The sequence below is a fragment of the Trachurus japonicus genome, chromosome 15, assembly GCF_045865225.1.
Source record: "Trachurus japonicus isolate A0001 chromosome 15, Traja_1.0".
In the NCBI taxonomy this organism is placed as follows: Eukaryota; Metazoa; Chordata; class Actinopteri; order Carangiformes; family Carangidae; genus Trachurus; species Trachurus japonicus.
The window spans coordinates 4,253,131-4,280,302 of NC_140921.1; the positions used below are offsets into that span (position 1 = coordinate 4,253,131).

Below are 27,172 nucleotides of genomic sequence, written 5' to 3' on the forward strand. Positions count from 1 at the left end.
TAAAAAATAACTTGCACCGACAATTAAAGGTAACGAACCTACTGCTATTATGACTATAGCGATTATGGCAATGGGCCAATTTGTGCAAAAATGTTGAACTATCCCTTTAAGTTTAAGAGAAGTGTTGCAAACAAGCTGCCGGTTCACAGATGGTTTGTCCTTTAGATGCAGCAAAAAACAAAAAAAACAAACACATGATTTGATTTTAAGTGTAAATGAATTTTAACAGGTTATTTATTCGTATTTGATCAAACAAAGTGCATTTAATGACAAACCTTTTAACGAATCAGTGCGTCATTCATCGTCCGTGTTTACAGCAAATGCACATTTAGGTATAAGGTTAAAGGGACAGTTTCATAATGATCACATGAACTGTCCCTTTTTAAGAGTCGAAACACATAGGAAAACCTTTTAGATCCACTGTACATTGATGCATGTACACGTTGTTTATCAGTTTAACTTATTGAAGTGTTAGAGACGGTGGTGGTGTAATTGTTTTCACTCCCACGTCCGATTAAGTTTAGTTTTAGTAAATTAATCCTCCTTTTTTTTAATCTGAGCAGTTTCAGAATAAAAGAACAAACCAACCCAATCAGATTGGAGCGACAGATGCCAAACACACTGAATTTCCCGACATCATTTGCACTGATTTCCTTTTTTTTTTTTTTTTAAACAAAGTATTTATTTGGCCGTATTGTGTTTTTCGATCTGTAGGTCGGTTTGTTTCTTTTTTTTCACCACTAGAAATGCGTTTTAATGCTTAAAATCAACTGTAATAATACAGGAAAAAGCTGGTGCCATCATCATTCATTACGTGTGCCTTCTGCCCAGTGTCAAGTTACCGTAGCAACAGCGACGTCAAATCAAGGCGTTGGTCCCCATTGGTCCTTTAGACTGCATGATGACAACTGTTTTACTCCAAAAAACTGGAATTTGTTGCCTCACAACAATGTCATCATGGTCCTCGAAACACACACACAAAGTTTTACATTTCCTGTCAAACCGGGGTTAAAAAGAAAAGAAAAGTCGCCACAGTTTGATTTGTTTCCATTATGTCGCTGCAGGTGTTACAAACTGTTGCATCATGGTACCTGCACCTGCACCTGCACCGCCGCCGGTGTTAACGAGCTTCTTACTGCTGAGGATGAAAAACATTTTATCACTTTAATATGTAAAAAACAAACTCCTGTTGTACCTGCTGACTTTGTATTTGCAGTATTTTTTATTTCTTCTTAATTTTTTTTGCACTGCTCTTGTTTATCAGGTACATTTCTGCCAATGCTGGATGTCATTATTATAGTATAATAAAGTTTTTTAACGACTAAAGAAGGCGACAGTCGTACCGTTGTTTTTGTTCTTCTGTCCACTCCAGATCACAGGCCTGATACCGACAGGAAGTGATACGTTACAGTATGTAAAACCTGTTAGATTCAATGTCAGTCAAGTCTGAGCTTTGCATAACAAATCCACTATAATACAACAATAAAGGAAGATAATGGCATAAAACCAGTGAATAATGACTTTTATTTTCCACTCTTATTCCACATCTACACAACTACAAATGTAAAAAAAAAAAAAAAATCACAACGAATGGTCAGTTCAGTGCAACATCGACGTGACTTTTACACAACTTTACCACCTGTGCGGTCGAACTGAACGACGCCGTCCTTGTCATTAGAAACCACAGCTGCAAAATAAATCACGTTGCGTTGAGCTGCGTTGCTGTAAACACAGGCAGCAACACGGCAGCAGTGACGGACAAGTTTCACCTCTTATCGCTAAACAATCCACATCCTCCTCTGCTGTGTATTTCATCGGCACAGTTATTATAGAAAACACAGTTCTCTCCGTCTGTTGTTCTGTTAAGTCGAGACTCTACAGGCAAATGCTTTTTTTGGGGGGGCTATTTTGCTTCTTTAACGTGTATTTTTTCAGAATAGTGGAAAGAAATGGTAGAAAATCCACATTGAGGTGGTTTTTAATTTCATTTTTTCTCCTAAATTCACCAAAAAGTACAACTGACAATAACAATTTATGGAATTGAACAATACAAATCTTTAAAGGCTGTTTTCCCAAAATGAATTTCCCCTAATATGAGCCACATATTTCCACTTCAGCAGCACTTACAGACACCAAACCTCCTGGTTTTATTCCTTTTTTATATTCTGAAGGTTTTTACAGAGGCGTTTGTTGATATATCATTCACAGCACATACACATTTATTCCTAAAAACAGGGCGAAATTAGATTTTTTTAGGGCTGGTGACAGTATTTTCTCATTTACAGAGTGATAAAAAGAGATAAAATCCAAAATCCCCTCTGTAAAAACTTTTCACGCTAACATAAAACAAGAATTTTAAAAGTGGCTTTATCCACTGTTCAGATTTCTGTCATGGAAAACTATGCAAATTAGTTCATATTTCATTAGATATTGCCTCATTTACATATCTAAACATAACATTTGACAAAAACTTGTAATACAAAAAATAATTGTCTTAATGTGAGTGATAAACTAGGGAAGTTTCATGGTGATATTTGTTAGTTTATTTTTTATTTTTTACCCTATTCACCTGTAGTGTCTCGTCTTGAATTAGAAACAAGTTAATCATCATTGTGATCGTTGTTGCACAAGATGTAGACTTTTTGTTTTTCTTCAGTTTTTACTACAGATACCGACTGAAAATGACGTCGATCATCTGAGCTGATGTGGTTACAAAAAAAAAACAAAAAACATTTCAAAACCAACTATCAAAAACAAAAATGTACAACAAGAGTTAAGTGGAATTTTTACACACAAACGCCGGCGGCGACGAAGCGGAGAGGCAACGGCAACGCCACCGGCAACGTGTGAATATCTGAAGCAGTACTGTATATCCATTTCTGAATCAACACTTGTGATCTGAATTTCACACCACAGAGTTCACAACCTTAACCCATAAACAACAACAACAACAACACAAACCAGACGAGACGTTCAGAGGTCAGCCAGAGTGTCAGGCAAAAATAAAACAATAAAACTTCCAGGCTGGAAAATGATTGTGCCCGCACTCGCTTTTTTCTTTCTTTCTTTTTTTTTTTTTTTTTTAGAGGTGAAGATAATACGAAATGAAATGCTGTTATAAATGAGTCATTTTATAGTAACTAAACACTTCCAAGTTTCTATTTGCTTGAATGATCTATAAAAAAGTACACGATGTCAGTGAAATCCTCAGCAAATTACTGTGAAGTAATTTTAAAAAAATCCTCCGACACAGACCTGAAATCAAGCTGCCCAAAAAACAACAATAAAACAAATCGCCATTACCGTGACCGCTTTTTTTTTCATATAAGCGTTAAAGGGATAGTTCAACATTTTGGCAAATTGGCCCATTGCCATAATCCCTATAGTCATAGCAGTAGGTTCGTTACCTTTAATTGTCGGTGCAAGCTATTTTTAGAACGGTGGAGCAGAGCCACGAGCTGCTACAGAGGCTCATGAGATTAAATGCAGAGACTGCTTGATGAAAAACTGCCCCTGAAGGCAACGCGCATCAGCAGTTTTGCATGAATTTCCCTCTAAAACAACTCTGTCTGGTAACGTTGTGTTATTATCTCATAGCGTGGTGAATGTGCAGGTCACAACTTGTCAGGGCCGGCTCTACGCAGGGGCAAGAGGGGGCAGCGCCCCCTCAAATAAATGTCTTGCCCCCTCAAATCCAAATTTTAGAAGTTGAGAAAGCACATTTTAATATACTCAAAAAATGTGTATATTACAAGTTGACAAAATTATCTGCAGTAGCACAAAAATCCGCCGAAAAAGGGACACTGTTCTTTTCTAAAATGTTCTGTTCTTTTTTCTTCTTTTTTTTAGTGTTCATAAGACTACCTTTCAGTTTTGTAAATCTTGACCATAGTAGACCCCCTCCTCCCCCCATCTCTTCTCAGAGTACACCAGAATGCTTCACTCACAAAAATTTTCTGGGGGGATGCCCCCCCCTCTGGGTTTGCAATGCATCTTCAGGTACAGTATATGCACCCCCCCCCCCCCCCCCATATAATGTGGCTCTTTGCATTACGACAGTAAAAAATTTGGGCTCTAAGACACTGGTTGGCCCCCCTGGCCCCTAGTTGGACAGGTCTGAAGGTAGAGGCCTGACAAAGTGCAATCCACTTCTCCAGGTTGGGGTTGGACACATAGTCAACAACCCAATTCAATGAAGTTACTATCAGCACAGAGAAAAAAAAGTGCTGGAGCATGATGTGTTCACATGATGCCCCCTTCACATTTCTGACTGCCCCCTCATATATGCCGCCTAGAACCGGCCCTGCAACTTGTCCACCAGAGCGTTGTGGAGTTGTTGGATTGTGTATTTGATGAGTTTGATGAGGGAAACCAAGAAATCCCATGAGCCTCCGTAGTGTAGCTCTGAGCAGCTCACGGCTCTGCTCCACCGTTCTAAAAATACTTTGCACTGACAATTAAAGGTAACAAACCTACTACTGCTATGACTATAGGGATTATTATGGCAATGGGCCAATTTGCCAAAATGTTGAACTATCCCTTTAAAACCCACTCACATGGAGGCGGCCAGAATGACGCGACAATAAAACACAGTAAAAAACAACAACAACATCAAAAACAACAGATGCATTGTTAGTGACATGAACAGATTCAAGTACGACCCATCGAGACGACAGGACTCATCGTCTCCTCGGTTTCAGTAAAAACACAAACTGTGTGTCGGACGCTGTGTTGTCACGACGACGTCCATGTTTGTGATGAACACGTGGCTCTTCCTCCTCCTCCTCTTCCTCCTCCTCCTCTTCCTCCCTCTGGGCTCAGTCGTACATGATGTTGAGCTCGATGAGCCTCCCGGCGAAGACGCAGAGCGTGCCGATGATGCACACGGCCATGAAGACGCAGAGCAGGATGTGGTCCAAAACCATGGCGACGAACTTCCACTCCTCGGCCGCCTGCAAAGCAGAAAGACAGAAAGAGAGACAGAGAGAGACAGAGAGAGAGAGAGAGAGAGAGAGGGGAAGTGAATCAGATGTGTGGATTTGGTTCAGTCCGTCTGTTTCTAAAGGTGTCGTCGTCTCGTCTTTACGTTGTTCGACTCCTCGTCCGACTTCATGGTCTCAGCGATGTACTTGACTCCTTCGATGGCGCTGCGGACGTCGGGGTTTTTGGCGATGGGAGACTGGTAGGTGACGCTGGTGGGGGTGGGGTTACCTGCAGGACGAGGAAGAGGAGGAGGAGGAGGAGGAGGAGGAAGGACGTCAACAAACAGATGCAAAAACAGTTTCTACCCCACAGCAACAACCAACCACACTCAATACCACTAAAACCTACTCATAGTGCAGTATGGGATTGTGCAATTTATTGTATTTTAAGTGTGAATATGCCTTTTGTGAATAACTCTTATTTAACTCCTGTGTCTTTTACTGTTGTTTGTGTTGTCTTTTTTAACATCTTTTCTAAACAGCACTGCATTTTAGAGTCTCTACCTGAATTTCATTGAACTCGTGCAATGACAATAAAGATTTTCTCATTCTGACTCAGTGTGTCTTTGTTTCTTCATCTATTATACACCACACTGGATTGAGCTGATGTAGCTACTGTATGTATGTATGTTTTTTTGTGGCTTAGTATGCAGATTGCACTTTAAACACATTGTTGTAACTTTCTATTTATTTTTACTACTTGTTTTTTTATTGTGACCTTGTATTTATTACATGTTACTTGTCCTTTGTTTATGTGCAGCATTCCCCCTCTATCTGAGACAAATGAACAAAACTTTGACTTTGAGTTAAAGTTTTTTTTGTCATTCAACATGTTAAAAACATGAAGGAACAAAATGTGTTACTCAAATCCAGATTAAGGCTGGGTTTAAAAAAAAAAATCGATTTTCCAATTCATCAGTCTTCACTTGTCAGATTAAATAAATGTGCATTAGTGTCACTGTCTGTAACGCAATCGTTGATATTTTTAATAATCCACCAGGTTAGAGAGCTCCGTCTTTGTTCAGTTTGCAGCATTAGTTCTGTGAAAATCTCTTTCAAAATAACAAAGCAAATATTAAAACTGAAATGTCTCTAAAATGAACCAATATCCACTCGAATCAGGACCTTTATGAATCGGAATCGAATTGATCCAGTAAATGAGTAGCGGTAACCAGCCCTGTACTGTATGTGACAGTGTTGCTGCACTCATGTGTGTGTGTGTGTGTGTGTGTGTGTGTGTGTGTGGTCTCGCCTGAGATGTCGGAGATGTCCATGTCTGTGGGAAACAGTCTCTTCTGTCGGATCTCCTGACTGGGCCGCTTCATGGTGGAGAAGAACATCATGTTGGGGAGGGTCTCGATGAAGACCTGCCACAGGCGGACGCACGGATGAAGGTGTCAGTCATATACACGTTATAACGATGTTACCGTTACTGACAATAAAATGCACCGTTACTTGACTCAAGAAGTCCTGTCGTGAAATAATAATACACCCGTTAAAGTGTACGTTATATAGGCTACACATTCTTTTCAGTCCATCAACTGGTTGGAAAAAAGACATTTATCTGGAACTAACCAACCAACTTAGTTCCAGTCAAAGGGGGTTAAGGGGCCAGAACCAACACCAAATTACAATGCACTACGGTAACAGCTGTTCATTTATGGAACAAATTGGAGAATGACTTAAAAACATGCAATACCATAATCTTATTTAAAAAAGTTAAAAACAGGATGATTCATTTATATAAGTTAGAGTAATGAGTGGTGACACGTGCTATGCTGCTGCTATTTTTGTTCTGTTTTCTGTACGTTTGATTGTCTTTTTCTTTTCTTTTTTTCCTCTTTTTTTGAGGAGGAAGGAAGTAGGGGAGGAAGAAGGGAAAGGAGAAGAAGAAGGAAGGGAAAGGAAAGGAAGAAGAAAGGGAAATCAAATCAAGCAGCTTCTCTCTTTTCACTCTTTTGTGACTGCTTATTTCTTTTATTAATAAATAACAAATTGTACATTTTAACATTTTTAAATTAACCAAAGTTGTAACAGGGTAGGCGTAATAAGCTATGCTTCAGCCTATGCCTTTTCGGTCCAAATTTTCTTTTTCTGTTTACTTATTGTTTACTCTGATTGATGTTATTTTTCTTTATTTACTTTTTTCTTTCTGGTTTGTTACTTCTCTTTTAATGACATGTATTGACCGAAATAAATGAAACGAAACGAAAAAAAAAAGGGGGCAAGTCCAAGTAATTTGACATATCTGAGCTTTTTTTTGGTAACAGTTTAATTAAGAGGCTGTTAATTTTATCATAATGTCAAGAAATAACAATTAATTACGTCATAATGTCTAGAAATAGCCTAGAAATAACGGTCAATTTCATAGTAATGTAGAGAAACATAGCCAAGAAATAACGATTGATGAAATAACGATTGATGAAATGACGGTCGAGGACTTGGTGGAGAAAAATTCTGGTCTTTCCCAAAAAATTCAAAGCATGAAAAGCAAAAACATGACAGTACTATGAAACTGACCGTTAATTCTAGGCTATTTCTAGACATTATGACACAATTAATTGTTATTTCTTGGCTATTATCATGTAATAAACGGCCGGTAAATTAATGGGTTACCTTATTTATTTATTTTAAGTTAACGCAATTGTAACTAATAACTCAGTTACTTTTGAGGGAAAGTAACGAGTGTTGTGTTAAAAGGCGGATCAGGACTGGTATGGACGGACCTTGCGGATCCAGGCGGGCATGGTGTGTGTGCTGGGCGAGCGGTGGTGTGTGTTGATGACGATGACGGTGATGATGATGGAGGCGATGACGAAGACCATGGTGAAGAGCATGTACTTCCCGATGAGGGGGACGGCGCTGGACGTGGACGGGATCAGCTCCACGATGACCAGCAGGAAGACGGTGAGGGACAGCAGGACGGAGATGGACAGGGTCATCTTCTCACCTGGACACACACACACACACACACACCTTTACAGTATAGACTACAGACTGGTGAACTTCACTGGCCAGGATATTTTAGACAAATGTACACTGCAAAAACTCAAAATATTTCCAAGAATATTTGTCTTATTTCTTGTTAAAATGTCTCATTTCTAGTCAAAACTAAACTCTTTCCACTTAAAATAAGAATCATCACCTACAAATTAACTTGTTTTTAGATCATTTTCACTTGTTTCAAACTAATTTTCACTTGAAATAAGTAGAAAAATCTGCCAGAGAAAGCAAGATTTTTCTACTTGTAATAACAGGGTATATACAGGAATCTTGAAGTAAATTTTAATACCTTTTTAAGACTTTTTCAAGACCTTCTCAATATTTTTCAATACCTCATCGCCACTTCAAGCTGTAACCATTTACATCAGTGACACTTTTAACTTAACAGTTTTAGTTTGTGATAAAGACTATAGATCACTATGATACAACATAATTCAAGGATAATAAATCAAAGGCAGAGTTTATAAAAAAAAACATTGCTCCACTCTCAAAAAACAAAAACAACAATCTTCTTTTCTTTTTTATGTACTGGTTCATCTTTGTTTTTTAATAAAATGAATAAATTCACACACTTTTACAATGTTTTTTAGGACTCAAACTCTTGGACAGCTAATTCAGAAAAAATACCTTAAAAATTTAAGACTTTATAAAGTCGTGAAAAGACTTTTTAATACTTTTCAAGGGTCTTAGTTTTCCCCAAATTGATTTATCACCTTTTAATACTTTTCAAGACCCCGCGGATACCCTGAATAAGAAAGAAAAACTTGCCCCACTATCAGATTTTTCTACTTATTCCAAGTGAAAATATGCTTGAAAGAAGTAAAAAGTGTCAAAAACAAGCTACTTTTTAATGTGATGAGTCTTATTTTAAGTATAATGAGATTTGTTTTGACTAGAAATGAGACATTTTGACTAGAAATAAGACAAATATTCTTGGAAAGATGTTGAGTTTTTGCAGTGTAGGCAACTCTGAGCAACAAGTAGACACAGAATAAGAAGAAAACAAGAAGAACGTCAGCATTACAACGTCCTTTCTGTCGTAGCCGAGGCTTGAACTCACAACCTCAGACACAAAGAACCAGCTTCTAATTAATGGAGCTAATTGGCTAAAAGTGACAGCATGGAAACGTTGTTAATTTCCCTTTAATGATAAGTGTTTTGCCTCATGAGTGAAAATCTTTTGTGTAAAAATGCCATTCATACATTGACTCCAATTGTTTTCTTTTTGAGATAAAATTCTGATATTTGCCCAAACTTCATCAACCACGACTCCAAAATATTGTCCGTTTTTTCAGGAAGATTGAAAATGTATTTATCAAGAATTGACTGGTATAGGTTTACAGTGTTTACAGTCAAACATTTGTATGCACTGTTGGCTCAATTTTTCAAATATCAAGAAGCCGGGTGGTATTTTTGTGGAGGACAGTTTGAAGATGCAGTCGCTTGCAGCAAATTTGGTGACAATTGAAGAAAAAATGTAGGAGAATAAAGGTTTATTAACAGTTTTTGATTGATGGACTTCATAATTTGCACTGGATTTCATCGTACAAAGGTTTTCTAAAGTATTGGGGCGACATTTTGGTGAAAGTTGCAAAACTGGAGCACGTACGGTTGGTTTGTTAGGAGTTTTCAAAGTTTTAAATTTAGACACTTAGGGCCGGATTTACTAAGATCCCAGATAGCGGGCGCTATATTGTTTGCTCCCGCTATAATATTGCGTGTTTGGTTAGTGCACGCAAAACAGGTGATCTACTAAGAGTAACCCGCTAAATGACAACGCGTGCAAACCGCAATATGTAAATGAGGGTTTTGCGCGTCGTAATCGTTTCCGCCATAGAGAGAGTGGACAGAGAGCTGGATGGACGAAGGGACAGAATGACATTTGATCCGATGCATACAGTGACAGCACGTGTGTTCATCTCTCTCGCGCTCTGTTTAGATAAATAAACACAAATCGCTACAGGGCCCAACTCGTCATATACTGACGAACAGGCAGCAGCTGCAGCGACAATCACACACCTGTAATATGTGTGTGCCGCCCATGATCGAGTGGATTAATAGAGAGCTCAGGTGGGACACACGGATCTAAACACTCTGACCACAGACTAGAGGGATCAGAGACGGGTGAAGGCAGCGGTGACGTGTCTCAGTCCGGGACCGGGACTGAGAGTCGGAGCTGAGCAGCCAGGTGAGAGGAGAGGAAGGAGAGGAGAGGAGAGGAAGGAGAGGAGAGGAGAGGAGCGCACTGCAGGACAGACGTGCCCCGTGCGTAACGGCGTGTAAAAGACTTTTAACATGGCTGAAAAACTGTTACAAAATTACCCAGATGTGAGGAAATGCAGAGATGTAAGATCACGGGGCTCTGACAGGCATCAAATCAATAAACGCATACGTTTTGGCGAAGTTGTATCAGTTAGTACATGGTTTTCAGACGTGGTAAATAAAGACGCAAAAACAGCCACCGCAATCTCTTCCTGGTTTGGTAAATCACATTGCACGCGCTAAATAAATCTATTTGCATCTACTCCTCCCAGTATTTTGCACGTTCTGGCTGAAACGCCCATATTTACATATTCATCAAGGCAAACACGCTAAATGGATGGCACGTGCTTTTCTGCCCGTGTGAGGGACGCAATCCTCGGTGCGTCCCGTTAGTAGATCAGGTTCTACATGTGTTTGCGCGTGCAATCACGTTTGCACACATTTTAATACACGCAAACCTTTAGTAAATCCGGCCCTTATTGTGCCCCCTCTCATAAGGAAAATTGACATCTGAACAAATCTAGTACGGGACTGGAGCTTTGTGCAAAGTTTGGTGATTTTTCATGTTCCTAGGAAGAAGAAGAACAAGAAGAATACTGGCGAAAACAATAGAGTCTCGGCAGCAATGTTTCCACATTCATAATTCAGCAGAAAGAAAGAAACACTGAACACAAACAGATGAGGCACCCGAGGCTGAACCTGATCGAGTGTCTGGATCTACAGAACTAAACGTACCGGAGTCGGTGGGCAGGTAGAAGACCAGGCCGGTGAGGAAGGAGAAGAGCATGCAGGGAATGATGACGTTGACGATGAAGTAGAGCGGAAGCCGCAGCATCAGGAAGTGGTAGGTGATGTCCAGGTACGGCGTGTCGGGGCAGCAGTTGTAGAAAACCCAGTGTTTCCAGCTCCTGCTGTCCTTCAGCACCCACTCTCCAGACTCCATGAAGTTACTGAGGTCGGGCCGGTCGCTGTCCTTCACACACACACAATTATTAACAAGTATGAACATGTTATTCTATCTAATTGGGTGACATTTATCATTTTACTAAAATAGTGACCGGAGGCACAGTTATTGCCTTAAAGGGAGTTTTAAACGAGGAGTTTTGGAAAAGCAAAGTGTTTCCACACTACATTTATGAGCCTCCGCACCGTGAAATTCTTTGACCGGCGCAAGACAGACTCATGTTTTCATTCATCAAGAATTAAAGTCAGAGGTTGGAAGACGATCACATACCGTCGTAGTTCCGACCATAAATGGCGATTCGGCGGCGTTATTCTCATGACTCGCCGCAAAACCGAAAGTAAAGAAACGCTGGTCGGCTCGACCAGCATTTCCGCCACCACTAATAATAACAAGATAACGATAGAGACAAAACTATATATTTATCGAAAATGGGCCCATTAACAAGTGTGGGTAGCATAGATTCATCCACATTAACGTGAGACTTTTTTTTATAACCAAATAGAAACTCCTGGTTGTCCCTTTAAACTGAAGAAACTAAGCTAATTGTAATTTTTCCCAATCCCATGTTTTAATGGGAAATTGGTCATATTTTAGCCACATTTTGATGGTTTTGATTCACTCTCCTTTGTCCCTCAATCATGACTTATGATTTTTTTTTATGAATGTGAAGCACTTTGAGCTGCTTCCTGTATAAAAAGTGCTCTACAAATAAGGTTTGATTGATTGATTGATTAATGCTGTGAAATATTGCACAAGAAGATGGTGTAAAACTCACTAACAACGGTGCAATGTTAAGTGCACAGCGACTTTTGAAAGTGCATATTTGCCTTCAGAACTGTTAATAAATATGCAATGATGCAATTGAAAAAGGCTATTTCTATTCCTGTCAAATTGGATTGGGACTGTTTTTTGCCCCACCTCACCTGGGTAGCGGTATTCGACCCCGAAAAGGTTGAGAACCACTGATGAAGCCTACGTAATTAATTTAAACTTCTGAAAAAATGCAGATAATAAAGGCCAAAAGCAGATAAGCTGCACTCACTGGGTTGATGACGACCAGCAGTCCATCATACGTCCACGTTCCCAGCTTCATGCTACAGTTCTGCAGGTCGAAGGGGAAATGGAGGACGATGATCTCACAGTAGCTCTTAAAGATGGCCGGAGGGTTCCAGGTGATCATCCCCGTGTGCTCCAGCAGGACTTTAGTCTCATGGATGATGGCAAAGTCGCCATCGGCACTGCAGAGGAGAGGAGAGGTGTTAAAGGGATAGTAGCATTTTTTTTAAAGTGGGGTTGTATGATCTACAAATAGCCCCTAAGTACTTTAATTGCAGTAGAAGACTCTCTGTACTCCTCCCGTTAGCAACGCCAGCCCATAGACCTGCCCAAAAATTTACAACATACAGTGTTGTGAACAGACCCAAAGAAACGGCCTATTTTCACGGCCTAAAAGAGGTTTTACCTGAAAAAAAATACACAGTCCCATTGTTCACGATAATGTAATTTTTTCCAGCCCTTCAAAGTGCAGGAAAAATGCAGTTTTTATTTGGACCTAACCAACTCACGTATCCCTCCGCCCAGGGTTAGCGCCCGCTGATCAGCAGTTGGTTAGGTCCAAATAAAAACTGCGTTTTTCCTGCACTTTGAGGGGCTGGAAAAAACGAACAATGGAACTGTGTATTTTTTTTCAGGTAAAACCTCTTTTAGGCCGTGAAAATAGGCCGTTTCTTTGGGTCCATTCACAACAATGTATGTTGTAAATCTCTGGGCAGGGCTATTATGGGCTGGCGTTGCTAACGGGAGGAGTGCAGAGAGTCTTCTACTGCAATTAAAGTACTTAGGGGCTATTTGTAGATCATACAACCCCACTTTAAAAAATGCTACTATCCCTTTAAAGAAGTGATGATTGTGGGTGTGTTATTGATTACTTATACATTTAAAAAAGACAGGTAATGTGTGTTTACTTGTTGTATAGCACCAGGTCGGGTTTCCAGATGTCGGTTGAAGGGATTCTGATCTTTTTGATGCCTCCGTAGTCGTCTGGATTCCACTTTAAGTTCACGTCTAACCATTGCTGAGTGGAGGAGAGAAAAATATATGTCTTAAATTGTTAAATCCCAACCTGAGCTACCCTTATTTCTGTCTAAACATAAAAAAACAGCACATTGCAAAGCAAATAAAAATTTCCACCAGTCAATCCATAAACTACATCATTATAGACAAGGAAACCCAACAGGAGGAAAACTGTTGAAATGATTGAATTATTCACATTATATAGGCCTCCATATGAAAATAACACATTGAATGATAGAAGCATCTCTGATATTTACAGATACAGGATATTTTTTCATTATGGTAAGGCTTCTGTTCAATAGTCACGTATGATTTACCTGTTTGAGGCGGACATTACTGGTCACAATCTGGTTGACTTCATCCTGAGAGGAGGAGGAGAAGAAGAAGAAGACATAAAACATTAACATATATTTACTCTTCTGCTGCTACCCAGTCCTATATATAACTCATTATCAGCACTCACTACTTCATCCGTACATAGCTTTTTTTTTTTTTTGCCCATCATGTTCAATTGCAGATATTATTCATCTATACGCTCTACTGCTGTATCATGTAAATGTATTCATATCCTACAAGTTGCTCCTTGGTCTTGTATAAAAATATAAATGTAAATTCTTTCTACCTTTACCATCTACTTATTAGTGTACTGCACTGTTTTTTTTTTCTAACTGTCTAAATAGAGTATCTTTGCTGTACCTGTTGATTTCTTCTTGTTTTGTCTGTGCTCTGAGAACAAATAAAGTTTTTTAACCGATTTCAAATGTCTTTTTCCCCCCAATTTAATTACTTTATTTTGTTTATCTATGGAAGTAAGTAAAAATTAAATAAAAATAACAATAAAATAAAATAAAATAAAATATTTTTTTTATTTATTTTTTACGCATTTACATAAATGCAACCGTTAAAATTTGAAGACGCCATCTTGAGATTTGAATTTTAACGGTCGAGCGGAGGTTTAATTTGAGTCGGTTAACTGGTGTTTCATCTCCGTTTTATCACCGCAAATGACAACGGAATAGCTTTACATTGCTGTAAAGTCCGAGTAAACGTTTTCTACTCGAGGAAAAGACAAGTTTTGGGGGAGGATGGAGACGCAACCGGTGGTTTTTATTAGCATCCAGAGACCAAACCCCGGTATCATGACAGGTTGGTTGGTTCAAAGTTAGGTAGCTAGGTAATAACGTGAATGTTAGCAAGAGCGGTTTTGATAGAAGCAGCAGCAGTAGTTGTAATTTTTGATAAAATATTATACTTTTGTTTGATTCATTTTGTCTACCGGTTACATGACAGTCCACCGGGAAGATGCCAAGGAGGGGACGCAGAGAGAGACCGAGAGAAAGGACCTTTCCAGCCGGAGTAAAAGGGTAATAAATCGGACTAAACGGACTTTATCGAGGAGGTGTTTCTGCGCTGGTCATTGTCTTGACGTCATTCTGACCGTTGTCATGGAGAAAGGCCCGGTTCCTGTGAGCGCAGCAGCAGCTTTGGCGTCTACATAACAGTGTAAGTAAACATCCACACATCATAGACTGTATTAATTGTACTCTTGTCACCCGACACCCACACACATAGAAGTATTGAAACATGACAAGATTAAACAAGGAGCCTATGAGGAATTATTACAGTATTATATTACGTTATATAATTGACATTAGACAGTTTAGCCCATACAGATACGTACATTGTTTTATATTGTAGAAATGTTATCTAAACATGCCTGACAGGCATATTTGAAATGAATAAAGAACAACATATAGTATATTTATGTGTGTGTGTTGTTGAAGTCAAGGTATATCTCTATGAAAGTGGCCCATGGTGTACAGGGCTCCAGACTGGTCCATAAATGGGAGCATTTGGACCATAAATTTTGAGACAGTGCAAGTAGATTTTTCATCCATCTGCACATGTGCAACCAGTACATTTGCTGTTTCTTTTTGTATGTTTTTGGTGAAACATGGAAGGATCATTAGAGGTGGCAGGCCGATGTGTGCAAGTCAATTTATGGTGTGCGCGGCGCCCCTGAATTTTCTGCTTGTCCTTCTAGTATAAAAAGTTAGGCTGGAGCCCCAGTGTTAATGCTTGTGACTTTGTCTGTATTGCGACACATTCCCTTGATCTTATTGAATGTATTGAGGATCCCCTAATGCTGTGAGAAATGCCAGAGGTGTTGTGAAATATTTTTGCGTCTGCTGTTATTTCACACTTGGGCAGTGCATGAATGCCATGCCATCTGTTCTGGGTTGACTGGGTTGAATAGGTTGTTGGACCTGCTGTGTTACTTCTGTGAGGACTCACTGTTTGTGTCTTACAGTTGCTGCAACTTTTTCTCCTGTCAGTGAGACTTTGTTAAAGCTTTGAATTACATATTGCAGCTCTGCAGTGTCTTCCATGATGCTGACACAATGTAAGGTCCCCTTTTACAAACAGTTGAATATATTGGCTATTGCTGCATCATTTTTTGGCTGTGTAATACCATGATTTTTTTTATTTTTTTTTTAGTAAATTGCACTTTTTAAGCATTAAGAATTACCAACGTCAGTGTATTTCTAAACAATGCTGGGAGAAGAATGAGCTCCTAAGTTACAGAAATAATGAGTTATTGATTTCTTACTTTATGTAAGAACAACAGAAAAACAACTTGACTTTTTGTTCTGTTGCTTCACAAGCTGCTATGTTTTGCTTTTGCCCTCTCACTTACCACACTGATGAGCTGGATTAGCTGCAGTCCCACTGTGACCACTACGGCTTCACTGAAGTGGTTCACGGGACGAACCACCTTGTTGTAACCGGTAAATAGCGTTTTCACCAGTCTTGTCTCGTCTTCTGAGCAGTGTAGTAGACCTAGGACACACACAGGTGGAAACACTCAGGTTCAGACTTTGCTTCATAAACTAAGGTCAGACTTGTTGGAGTTGCAGTGTTTCACCTTAAAGTTTCAGTCTCAATAATATGTTATGCTAAACTTTATTGCAAACTCGGGTCATGGCATGCAATACAGAAACAGACAACACAGTACAGATAATAAAAGATGATGAAAGCTCCTTTTTTTGGGAACATTTATAAAATAGAAATTTCTAAAAGAATAAAAAGAAGCATCTGTACCGACTGGTATCTAAACTTAATGTTTAGTCGAGCTTAAAATGAGTTGTGGCATCAAGTCTACACACCTAACCTTTTTAACTGTTGCTCTTTCGGACACCTGAATCTCCCTACGGCAATAAATAAACGTTTCATGCGCGTCTACAAACATTATCTAGTAGTAAGGGCAACATGTGAAAATCTGGGAACTAAATCCTTACCAAGAAATTTCTTCACAATTGTCTTTAGGAAGGTGTGTAATATCATGTCTTAAAATGTTGAAATTCAACTCCCGTGGGAAACCCCCTAAAAAACTACTCAAAGTTGGGGTACCCGTAACTGGATTTTTGAACATTCCGTAATGTTAAATTTGGCCTTAAGTATCTTGTGAGGGGTCAAACTAGGGGTTTTTCATGATTCTGAGTTGATCACAAACATTAGTTTTACGCCCAAAACACTCCTTGGTGGAGAAAAAAACAGCCACACCCACTTTTCTTGATCATCGGAACCCCCACTACCACCAATAGAATGTATTGCAGTAAAGCCATTCCATATCATTGCAGAGGTTGTGTTACATAATATATGACTTTTATTCTACCCTTTTTTCTATAGGACATTATACAGACCCTCCAGGATTTTATGATGTCACGATTTCAACTATTAATGCAAATTCAATCATGAATTCTTTGGCCTTGCCACTGCAACTTTTCAGCAAATTTGCTGTCATAGACCGCTGTGGCTAGCTGTGGTCAGCTGTGGCCACAGTGTTTCCATTAGGTTTTTTTTGCATGTCTGTGTTTTTATTACTAGTTATTGTTTTCATATAACATTAAGTTTTATGCGGATCGGGAGCGAGAGAGAAGGAAAGACATCAGGTGCACACCAGATTTCACATACCAGTAAAAACGGAAACATACACATAGCGCACACGCACACACACACACACACACACACACACACCTCACTATTGGGTAAATGTAGCTACATTAAAAGGTTGCTTTCTTCCTCTTTTTATTCATTGCCATGGTAAATCGGCCTAAGTATTGTTTGGTGGTTGTAGTTGGTTAGCATTAAAAGTGAAGAATTTTGGAGTTAGCTAGTGCTAGACATGTTGAAGCCATTTACAACCTTCAATCATTGACAGACATACTACTTTTTACACCTGATATGTGTTATCTACACCTTTTTTTAAGAACTTGAAATATGTCATGTCATTGCGTTGATAACATGCATAAGAAACTTAAAAATTGTGGTAACACTTTATTTGATGCCTATCTCTATAATGCATTATTATCATACTTATATTGAGTTATAATGCAGTTATAGCAACTATACTTATAAACACTCATAAATGATCATACTGCTTTATAACAATAATCATAACACACTATAAAGCATTTTATCATGACTAATAAGGTCAGGTATTATAATACGTTATAATTGTTAGTAACTGGCTGACAATGCCCACATCAATAATGCATTATAAATATAGTTATCATGTGTTACAGTTGGCTTATAGTCGTGTATAACTATCATAATAAACACTCATAAATGATCATAAGACTTTATAACAATAAGCATAACACATCATAGAGCATTATAACTCTATTATAATACTTGACCTTAAGCCATTATAAAATGCTCTATAATGTGTTATGCTAAATGTTATAAAGTCTTATGATCATTTATGAGTATTTATAATGATGGTTATACACGTTTATAAGCCAATTATATTTATAATGTATTATCAACGTGGGCATTGTCAGTGAGTTACTAACAATTAAAACGTATTATAATACCTGACCTTATAAGTCACAATAAAATGCTTTATAGTGTGTTACGATTATTGTTATAAAGTATTATGATCATTTATGAATGTTTATAATTATAGTTATACAATGCTATAACCACATTATAACTCATTATAAGTATGGTTATAATGCATTATAGAGATAGGCGTCAAAGTCTTACCAAAATGGTCAATAGTTGGCTAACAGTAAATAATATGGTTACTTAGCCAACTCCTAAGTGCGACTGAATCTGATGACCATCTGATCATTTTATTTTCCTAAATGCTAGCTGACTGCTCCATTATCAAACTAGGATAACATGGTGTAGGCCTATTGTCTTCACGAGGATTTTTGCAGTTAGGTTTAGGCGGTGATCTACTATACTCAATGGAATACATTAGAGATACTGTAAACTATTCCTGCATGACAGAGGTTTTCTTTAATGTCACAAACTTTTACTATTACTACTGAATAATAATTTATATTCTACCTTTTTGCATTGTTGGACATTAATCTAGCACACACGTCAATCTCATGTCAAAAACCTGGGGGAGATCTGTCCTGCGAAACACTTTTATATGGCCTTCAAGAAAAATATTATGTTAAAGCAGAAGTAAGTGATATATTTGTGTTAATATAAGTCTTAAATAGTTATATCTTCCGACAGCAATCACTTACATAGAGTGTTTGGACCGAAACACGGGTCTGTCAGTCACTCTGCTCTGCTCTGAGCCGAGGAGAAAACATTTATCGTATCCTACAGTTTTTATCCAATGAGGAGAGAGAACGACATGCAGGGCTGTGTGTGCAGCCAAGGGACGCCGTGAATGTGGCGACGTAGGGACGAGGACTGTTATGGTGCGTTCAAGGAAACTCGTAGACTCGTGTTTTTCCGTCCTGTGAAGTCGTATCAGTTTGATCTGGTACGAGTTCACGGGTCAGAAGTTACGAGTGGCCGTTATAGTGACTTTCACAGGTAAAACAGGTCGGAAAAACACAAGTGGGTTGCCTGGAACGCTACAAAGTCGTAAGTTGTGACTTGAAGCTGTAATTTACGATTTCAAAAGCCTGCCTGGAACGCAGCATTAGCGAAAACGACCGGATCGCTTACTTCTGCTTTAATAATGGCCCACCAATATAGCATTCACATTACTCACATTACAAATCCCATAATACACTACAACAGCTACCATACGGTCATGACCAAGCAATAGGCCCAAGCTGGAATGAACAAGTTTGTGACACACTGCAACATCTTTTTCCATTCTTCAAAAACGACCTAGAGCCTGGATGCTCGATGGAGATTGATGCTCAGTGTTTGTGCAGATTAACATTATCATGTTTGCAATCAATGTAGCACCACTGTGTATTTTTTGTGCTTTTCCTATCTTCATTTCGAACAAACTTGTTTCAGTTGTTGCTGGTATGTGAAATCTGGTGCATGTCCACTGTCTTTTCTCTCTCGCTGCTTGCTACCAATCTGCATAATAAATTACATTTATAATAACTTTTTTGATAAATTTAGCGACACCACAAAATCCTGGAGGGTCTGTATAAATAGAAAAAAGGGTAGAATAAAAATTATATTATATTGAGTATTTAGTAGTATTATGTAACACAACCTCTGCAATGATAAGGAATGGCTTTACTGCAATACATTCTATTGGTGGTGGTGATGGGGGTTCCGATGATCAAGAAAAGTGGGTGTGGCTGTTTTTTTCTCCACCAAGGAGTGTTTTGGGCGTAAAACTAATGTTTGTGATCAACTCAGAATCATGAAAAACCCCTAGTTTGACCCCTCACAAGTTACTTAAGGCCAAATTTAACATTACGGAATGTTCAAAAATCCAGTTACGGGTACCCCAACTTTGAGTAGTTTTTTTAGGGGGTTTCCCACGGGAGTTGAATTTCAACATTTTAAGACATGATATTACACACCTTCCTAAAGACAATTGTGAAGAAATTTCTTGGTAAGGATTTAGTTCCCAGATTGGTCAAATGTCTGCTAAAATGCCCTTACTATAGGTCTTTTTCAATAATATTCTTCAGGCATCATTTAAAGCAACTTGGAGAAGCTGGAGAATGTACATACTTGTGCTTGTACACAAATTGCCACCCACATTAAACACAAATTTTATTTCTGGCTCCCTTTGCTTTAGCTGAGGTACATTGTGAGTACAACATGTTGCTGTATAAAGTTGACCGGAACCAAAATCACAGCTGAGGCAACGGGAAAAACCAACAGATTTGCATTTGACTGTGATTCACACACCAAACATTTCCCCTCGTCCTGGCTCACGAGCAGCAACCTGTAACCGTACACTGTGAGACAGACGGAGAGAATAGGAACAGGAATAGGAAGGAAGGAAGAAAGAAAGACAGATGTACAGACGAGAAGAGGCTCGAATTATCAGATGAGAGTGAAGCGTGGGGGGGGGCAGGCACATGCAGACAGATCAACAGCAACAGCAGTTAAGTGACTGGCATGCCATAATGGAGGAGCTGTCTAAGCACCGCGATCAAGTGTGTTTCTGCATAAGACCTTGGGCCGAACATAATCTGAGTGCTAAGAGGCTGTTTGGGAAAACCAGCTTTGACTCAGTCCACGTGACAATAAGTCTGGATCAAGTCAGAGTTCAGAATAGTTAACGGTTAACATTTAACACCTCTTCCCACAAACTGTATTTCTCACGAACATACTTACAGGAGCCATGCCTTGAATTGACTGTAAACTAGGACAGCTGACTGTGAAGCTTCACCGGTGGGGTTTAGAAGATTAAAGATTGTTTTAATACAAATCAATATTAGGCTACATTTTGCAAACTCATATTTTCTGCCCTATTTTAGTCTAGTTTTTTATTATTGCCCCTTGGTATAAACAGGGTATCCGCGGGGTCTTGAAAAGTATTAAAAGGTGATAAATCAATTTGGGGAAAATTAAGACCCTTAAAAAGTATTAAAAAGTCTTTTCACGACTTTATTAAGTCTTAAATTTTGAAGGTATTTTTTCTGAATTAGCTGTCCATGAGTTTGAGTCCTAAAAACATTGTAAAGGTGTGTGAATTTATTTATTTTATTAAAAACCAAAGATGAACTGGTACATAAAAAAGAAAAGAAGATTGTTGTTTTGGTTTTTTGAGAGTGGAGCAATGTTTTTTTTTTATTATAAACTTTGCCTTTTATTTATTATCCCAGCCTATTTTGAACTCTGTTGTATCATAGTGGTCTATAGTCTTTATCACAAACTAGAACTGTTAAGTTAAAAGTGTCACTGATGTAAATGGTTGCAGCTTGAAGTGGCGGTGAGGTAAAAATATTGAGAAGGTCTTGAAAAAGTCTTAAAAATGTATTAAAATTAACTTCAAGATTCCTGTATATACCCTGATAAAAGTGAGTTATGGATAGATTCAGTAATAAAATAACATTTTTTTGGTGGCATTACATTGGACCAGAAGTGTTTTATCTTGTTCATCTGGAAAGTTCAACATTTTGAGGTGGTGATTATATCTTGGCAGTTTTACAGTGTATTCACGTTTATAAATTTGATATGCCAGGGCCAGGGATGATCTATGTGTCTATCTCCGTCTCTCTCTGTATCTAAATATACATCGAAAAAATACCTATAAATACAGTTAATGTAATCGCATACCTTGTGCAATTGTTTTGGTTTTTTTTTTTATAATGTGATGCAGCAGATATTATACATAGTCAGTGCTACCAGCCAGGTTGTGACCCACGTTACATCCGCTGCATGTTATTTCTGGAATCTGCTGGTGATCAACACTCAGTCTGAACCGGGCAGACGGGGATCTGGTTTCATTTAGCCAGCAAGAGCAGAGCACACACACACACACACACACACACACACACACACTGGCAGTTTGTTTTTAGGTTGTGGATCTTTCTCAAAGATTAGGACTGTAGTGTTGTTGTGTCCACATGTTGGTGTTTATTTCCCCGATCTCTGTCTGTTTGCTGCCGGCTTCCTGTCTGTTGTCCTGCTAACATGCTTTGATCTGTCCACGGACAAAAATAGACGAGAGGCGGGACAGAGGAGCCACTTGGAGCTGTCAATCATAACCAGCAGCTTGCAGCTCCCCCGTGTTACTAAACAGCTACTGCTGCAGCTCAGCCTTTTTTTTTTTTCTTTTTTTGCATTTTTTGCCAATTTTTAACTGAGCAAGAAATTATTTCAAGTTGCATTTGTGTCCATAATGAAATACCGTCGACTAGACTTAGAGCAGCTTCTGGTTGGAGGCACCTGACAGGCTGGTAAAATACTGTCATGACTCAGAGCTACTGTTACAGTACACTGGAGGTACCAGTGTATTCTCCACTTGGCTCGTCTGTGGCCGTGAGTTGTTGCCTTCAATCACATGTGACTGAACAAGCAGCTAATTGACTCTCCTGTGTCATTGAATTGCAAGTGTGATGACCTCTTCTTCTTCTACCATCTACATCACTGCCCTTTGTTTTGTTTTGTTTGGTGACTCCCTACTTCCATGAACTCTATTGCTGTGTCTCAATTCGCATACTTCTATTACACTAACTATTGAGTGTGTGTTCACACTTACTATTGTATTAAGAATCAGTCTTTGATCTTAAAGTGCAATTTATTTTAGTACAGTGACAGTCACAGCCAAAATACTAAACAAATCCTAAAAAGACCGTTAAAAACGTAAAATTGATTGGTTCCATAAAAATACATAAGAAATGTATGTTTTGGGTCATTGTAGTACCAGTGATCCACTAATGAAGGTTGCGCTTTTTATTAAAATACACAATTTTTGTTGCCGTGCTCTGTGTCTATAAAGCCAGCACATTGGGAAATTCTTCAGAAACAAAATGGCTAAAACAAGTAACCTAATACAGGAAACAGGCCTGAAGATGCTCAGATTCTCAGCCAGGAAGAGTCCAGCTGGCGCCAGAGAGCCAGGAAGAGCAGATGCAGAAACACAGACCAACCAACAGCTTGGAAGACAAACCAAGATCTGGGCGTCCAACGGTTTCTTCAGCAAGACATGACCGCATCCTGATCCGCATGTGCAGGGAATTGTGTCAAATTTTTAGGGAGTCCAAAAACTTTTTCCCACCACTTTACAAGTACTACAAAATGCAGTGTTTTGTAGTATGGTGAACTCATAACAGTCAAAAAGTTGAGTGTGGAGCGATGGACACCTCCAACTCTCAAGGATCGCCGTCTTGTCTACGTAGCATATATATATTTAATATGTAAATCAGCATACCAGTAAGCTAAAGTTTTCCACCAGTAAGAGAAGACTTGACGCGGTGGCTCACATTAAACAAGTGGCCAACACACAAAAAAAGTACAGTAACAGGGTATCCGCGGGGTCTTGAAAAGTATTAAAAGGTGATAAATCAATTTGGGGAAAATTAAGTATTTTCATGACTTTATAAAGTCTTAAATAGTGAAGGTATTTTTTCTGAATTAGCTGTCCAAGAGTTTGAGTTGTAAAAATCATTGTGAAAGTGTGTTAATTTATTTGTTTTATTAAAAAACAAAGATGATCCGGTTCATGAAAAAGAAAAGAAGATTGTTGTTTTGGTTTTTTTGAGAGTTGAGCAATGTTTTTTTTGATAAACTTTGCCTCTGATTTATTATCCTGCAGCCTTTTTTGAATTCTGTTGTATCATAGTGGTCTATAGTCTTTATCACAAACTAAAACTGTTCAGTTAAAAGTGCCACTGATGTAAATGGTTACAGCTTGAAGCGGTGGTGAGGTATTAAAAAATGTTGAGAAGGTCTTGAAAAAGTCTTAAAAGGGTATTAGAATTAACTTCAAGATTCCTATATAAACCCTGAGTAAGGCGTTCATAATCACTAATTGAAATGACAAACAACAGAAACCGGTAGATGTGTTGTTTGTTCTAGTAAGTGCAAAATGACAGTGTTCGATTTGAGACAACACAAACTCAACGCACTACAGAAGAAAGTACATAGCGCACATAGTATACTACATGATAGTGTACCCATGGAAGTATTGGAATTGAGACACAGCTTCTGTCCTCCATGTTATCTCTCCTCACATTTGTAAGAAAAATGGCATTGGAGCCTTGAAGTGCGGGCATCACGATGGGGGAGTGTTTCTATCACTGTGTGAATGCTGAGAGTTGAGTTTAATTTGTGTGCAGAGTCCGGTTTAATGTGATATTACAGTCTTTACTGAATCAGCCTCGTGCTCCTGCAGACACCACCATCTGTGGCGGCGGCTAATAGTTGACATTTTCTCAGTTTAAAAGGAGCGAGCAGTATAACTTTAACACATTTGGCAGCTCTTTTAGATGTTATTAAGTTGAACCACTGATATATTCTGGTTTATTTTGTCTGAAACTCAACTTCTACTTCACATTAGTAAGGAAACTGTTTCTGTCTGAGGAACCTGAGGATTTGCACGAGTCCTTTTGGCATTAGTCCTTCTTTTCTGAGCAGGTTGCCCTTCATATAACGTTACATTAATACATTAATACATGGATACATTAATGTTTTAGCCAGCGATCTATGCTTGCATGTCTTCAAGTTCACATCACAGAGACCTGTAAGTGTATACGAGCAAGATGCTGCACAACAGAGACTGGCTTTTAGCTTTTTCAAGGGTCTGTCTGATGCAGCAGCCAGTTATCTTGTTTTCAGTGCAAACACCAGCTGAATATTATCAGACTTTGCTGAAAATGTGAGTGAGAAATTGAGCGTTGGTGTTTCCAGAACAAGAGGGATGAGTAAGGTTTGATGTTTTCCACTCAGACTTCAGTCTTAATCACATTTAACTTTGTTGTTGACACCGTGGGTCAACATATTTGTACAAATGGCTACAAAGGTAAGCTTGAGTAATGTTCAGATAAATAACAGAAGATGTTCACTCTAAAATAAGATATCAACCACTTACTGAATATGGCTCCTGCACTTATCACAGAGGAGTCTGGTTTACTTTTAACCTGACACCATCTCTGATTGATCTAACCTGAGACAAACAGTCATGTTTTGATGCTTGAATACAGAAGTACAAGCCTCAGCTAGTAAATATTATATTCAAAGGCATGAGCATCCTACAGCCTGCATCCATTCATCCTCACAACACCACCTCCATCCCTCCATCACATCAGTTTGTCACCACTGTGTTTCTGAAAATGTGCCACAGTGCTCAGATCACTGGATTAGAAAGGATGAATAAAAAGTAAGACTTATTAAAATGAATACATTGGTAATCTCTGTGGTGCAGGCAGAGCTCAGAGATAAACACTAATTCAGGATATGAGATTCTGCAAAAATAAATAAAAATCAGTTAGCTAACAACTAGAGCAGTTTCAAAATATCAAAGCTTCCTCTTAAGACGTGATCAACAGTCAGAAATACTTTATTCTATTTCAGCTCCATGTTTAAGATTTATTTGGTGGAAAAACACCAAGGACACTGGGACACGTCCCTGCTCATCACGTGTTTCCCTCTTTGAGACACAGACAAAAACCCTGACACTTCACCACAGGTGAACGAGTGCAACATTAAAAAGATGTTTTTCAGTAAATGAAGTCAGGGTCTTTTCATTTTTCTTTTCACTGCTGAATAGATGAATTTCACATCATGTCCTAATTACTGTTTTCCTTTTCGAAGCGTCGCCTGTAAAATACACAGGTTTGAGCATCTAATTAATGTGTAATGTGAAGGGATCAGTGAATGAGGATGAATAGGCCACACACACTTCACCAGCAAAACATTAATCTATATCATAGAGGAACTCATTAAAGAGAAAGATTTCTACTAGACATGGAAATATGGATGGGTTACAACACGTCTGTACGCGTCTACCGGGGCAGGCTTGGCTGTTAGACTGTCCACTACTCGAAAGGTCATAGGCTTAATTCTCTCAAGAGACAGTTTGTGCATCAACAGGCATGTGTGCTGCACAAGTGTCCTTGAACAAAGACACTAACTAATCCATACCTCCTCGCTGGCTATAAATCACTCCTGAGGAGGACATTAGCTACAGTAAATGCCTTAAATATAAATGCAGTGAGGAATGCCAACAATGCTGCGGTACAGTCTCTGTTAGGGGTTCACCTGAAGGACAAACGCTGACACACATTCATTTCATCTGGAAGCAACAGGCTGGAAAACAGATTTACAGATTCAGCTGTAAACCAGTAGGATGTTGGAGTGTGTATTGCTTCCTTTTTGTTTTTTTTGTCAGCAGGCCATGTGTCAGGATGCGTCTCCTGTTTCTGAGCATGGCCACTTCACTTCACACACCAGTGTAGTGTGAGTCGGTGCTTAATCCACAGAGAACAACACACAAAATAACTTTGCTTTAGATACATGCTGTGTTTGTTGAAAATAAAAATGTATCTTTATAAAAGGTTTTCTAAATAATTAGATTTGATTTAACTTCATTTAGACTTGTAGAAACAACAGACTAGTCTCTGTTTTTTTTAAATTACAGATAAAGCGTGTCCAAGCAAATTTCATGATATATTTAACATAGAAGAATACATAACGGCCCCATCACAAAACATATGTATTGTGTCATGGATATAGGCTGTACAGAGTGGGAATAAAGGTTGAATTTAATGAACAAACTTTCACAACATTACTATTTATCGTACTGAGGGAAATTTGCTTGGACATGCTTTAATATTTCAAACAGATTTGGTCCTAAAGAGCAAAACTAGGCAGAACTACAATGCATGAAGGCTGAAATATCAAGATTCACACACAGAGCGAGAGAGAAAACTTACCAAATACACTGAGAAGCCAAACCAGCAAGACGTGGATCTTAGGAAGGTTCATATCTCCACCAGACCTTAGCTATAATAATAATAAAAAAAAAAAAAAAAAAAAAAAGAAGAGCCCTGAAATCTACAGCATCCGTTTAATGCCGTGTGGTTAACCAGGCAGCAGCAGGTCACAGGCGAACCTATTAACTGACTTTACTCAGAAGCAGACATGTGTGCTGGAGTTACTGTGGTGTTAAAGTGAGTAGTGGGACGGTGGATTGGACAGTATGTGA

At 38.7% G+C, this 27,172-nt stretch overlaps 1 protein-coding gene and 1 long non-coding RNA gene across 2 annotated transcripts in view; one reads left to right on the forward strand and one right to left on the reverse strand.

The window, feature by feature from the left end:
- LOC146973073 (uncharacterized) overlaps nt 1-1,356 on the forward strand; it is a 430,259-nt gene extending 428,903 nt beyond the window's left edge. Inside the window, exon 2 of the long non-coding RNA XR_015037713.1 lies at nt 112-1,356. This is a non-coding gene — a long non-coding RNA (uncharacterized LOC146973073). The remainder of the gene's footprint in view (nt 1-111) is intronic.
- A 3,146-nt stretch (nt 1,357-4,502) lies between these two features.
- Nucleotides 4,503-27,172, reverse strand: chrna1 (cholinergic receptor, nicotinic, alpha 1 (muscle)). Its single transcript, XM_085799330.1, has 10 exons — nt 26,901-27,172; nt 15,983-16,125; nt 13,602-13,646; nt 13,176-13,285; nt 12,254-12,449; nt 10,983-11,220; nt 7,709-7,932; nt 6,235-6,349; nt 5,087-5,211; nt 4,503-4,952 (listed from the first exon to the last, which is right to left on the reverse strand). The coding sequence occupies exons 1-10, from the start codon at nt 26,950-26,952 to the stop codon at nt 4,818-4,820; spliced, it is 1,383 nt and encodes a 460-aa protein (XP_085655456.1). The 5' UTR covers nt 26,953-27,172; the 3' UTR covers nt 4,503-4,817.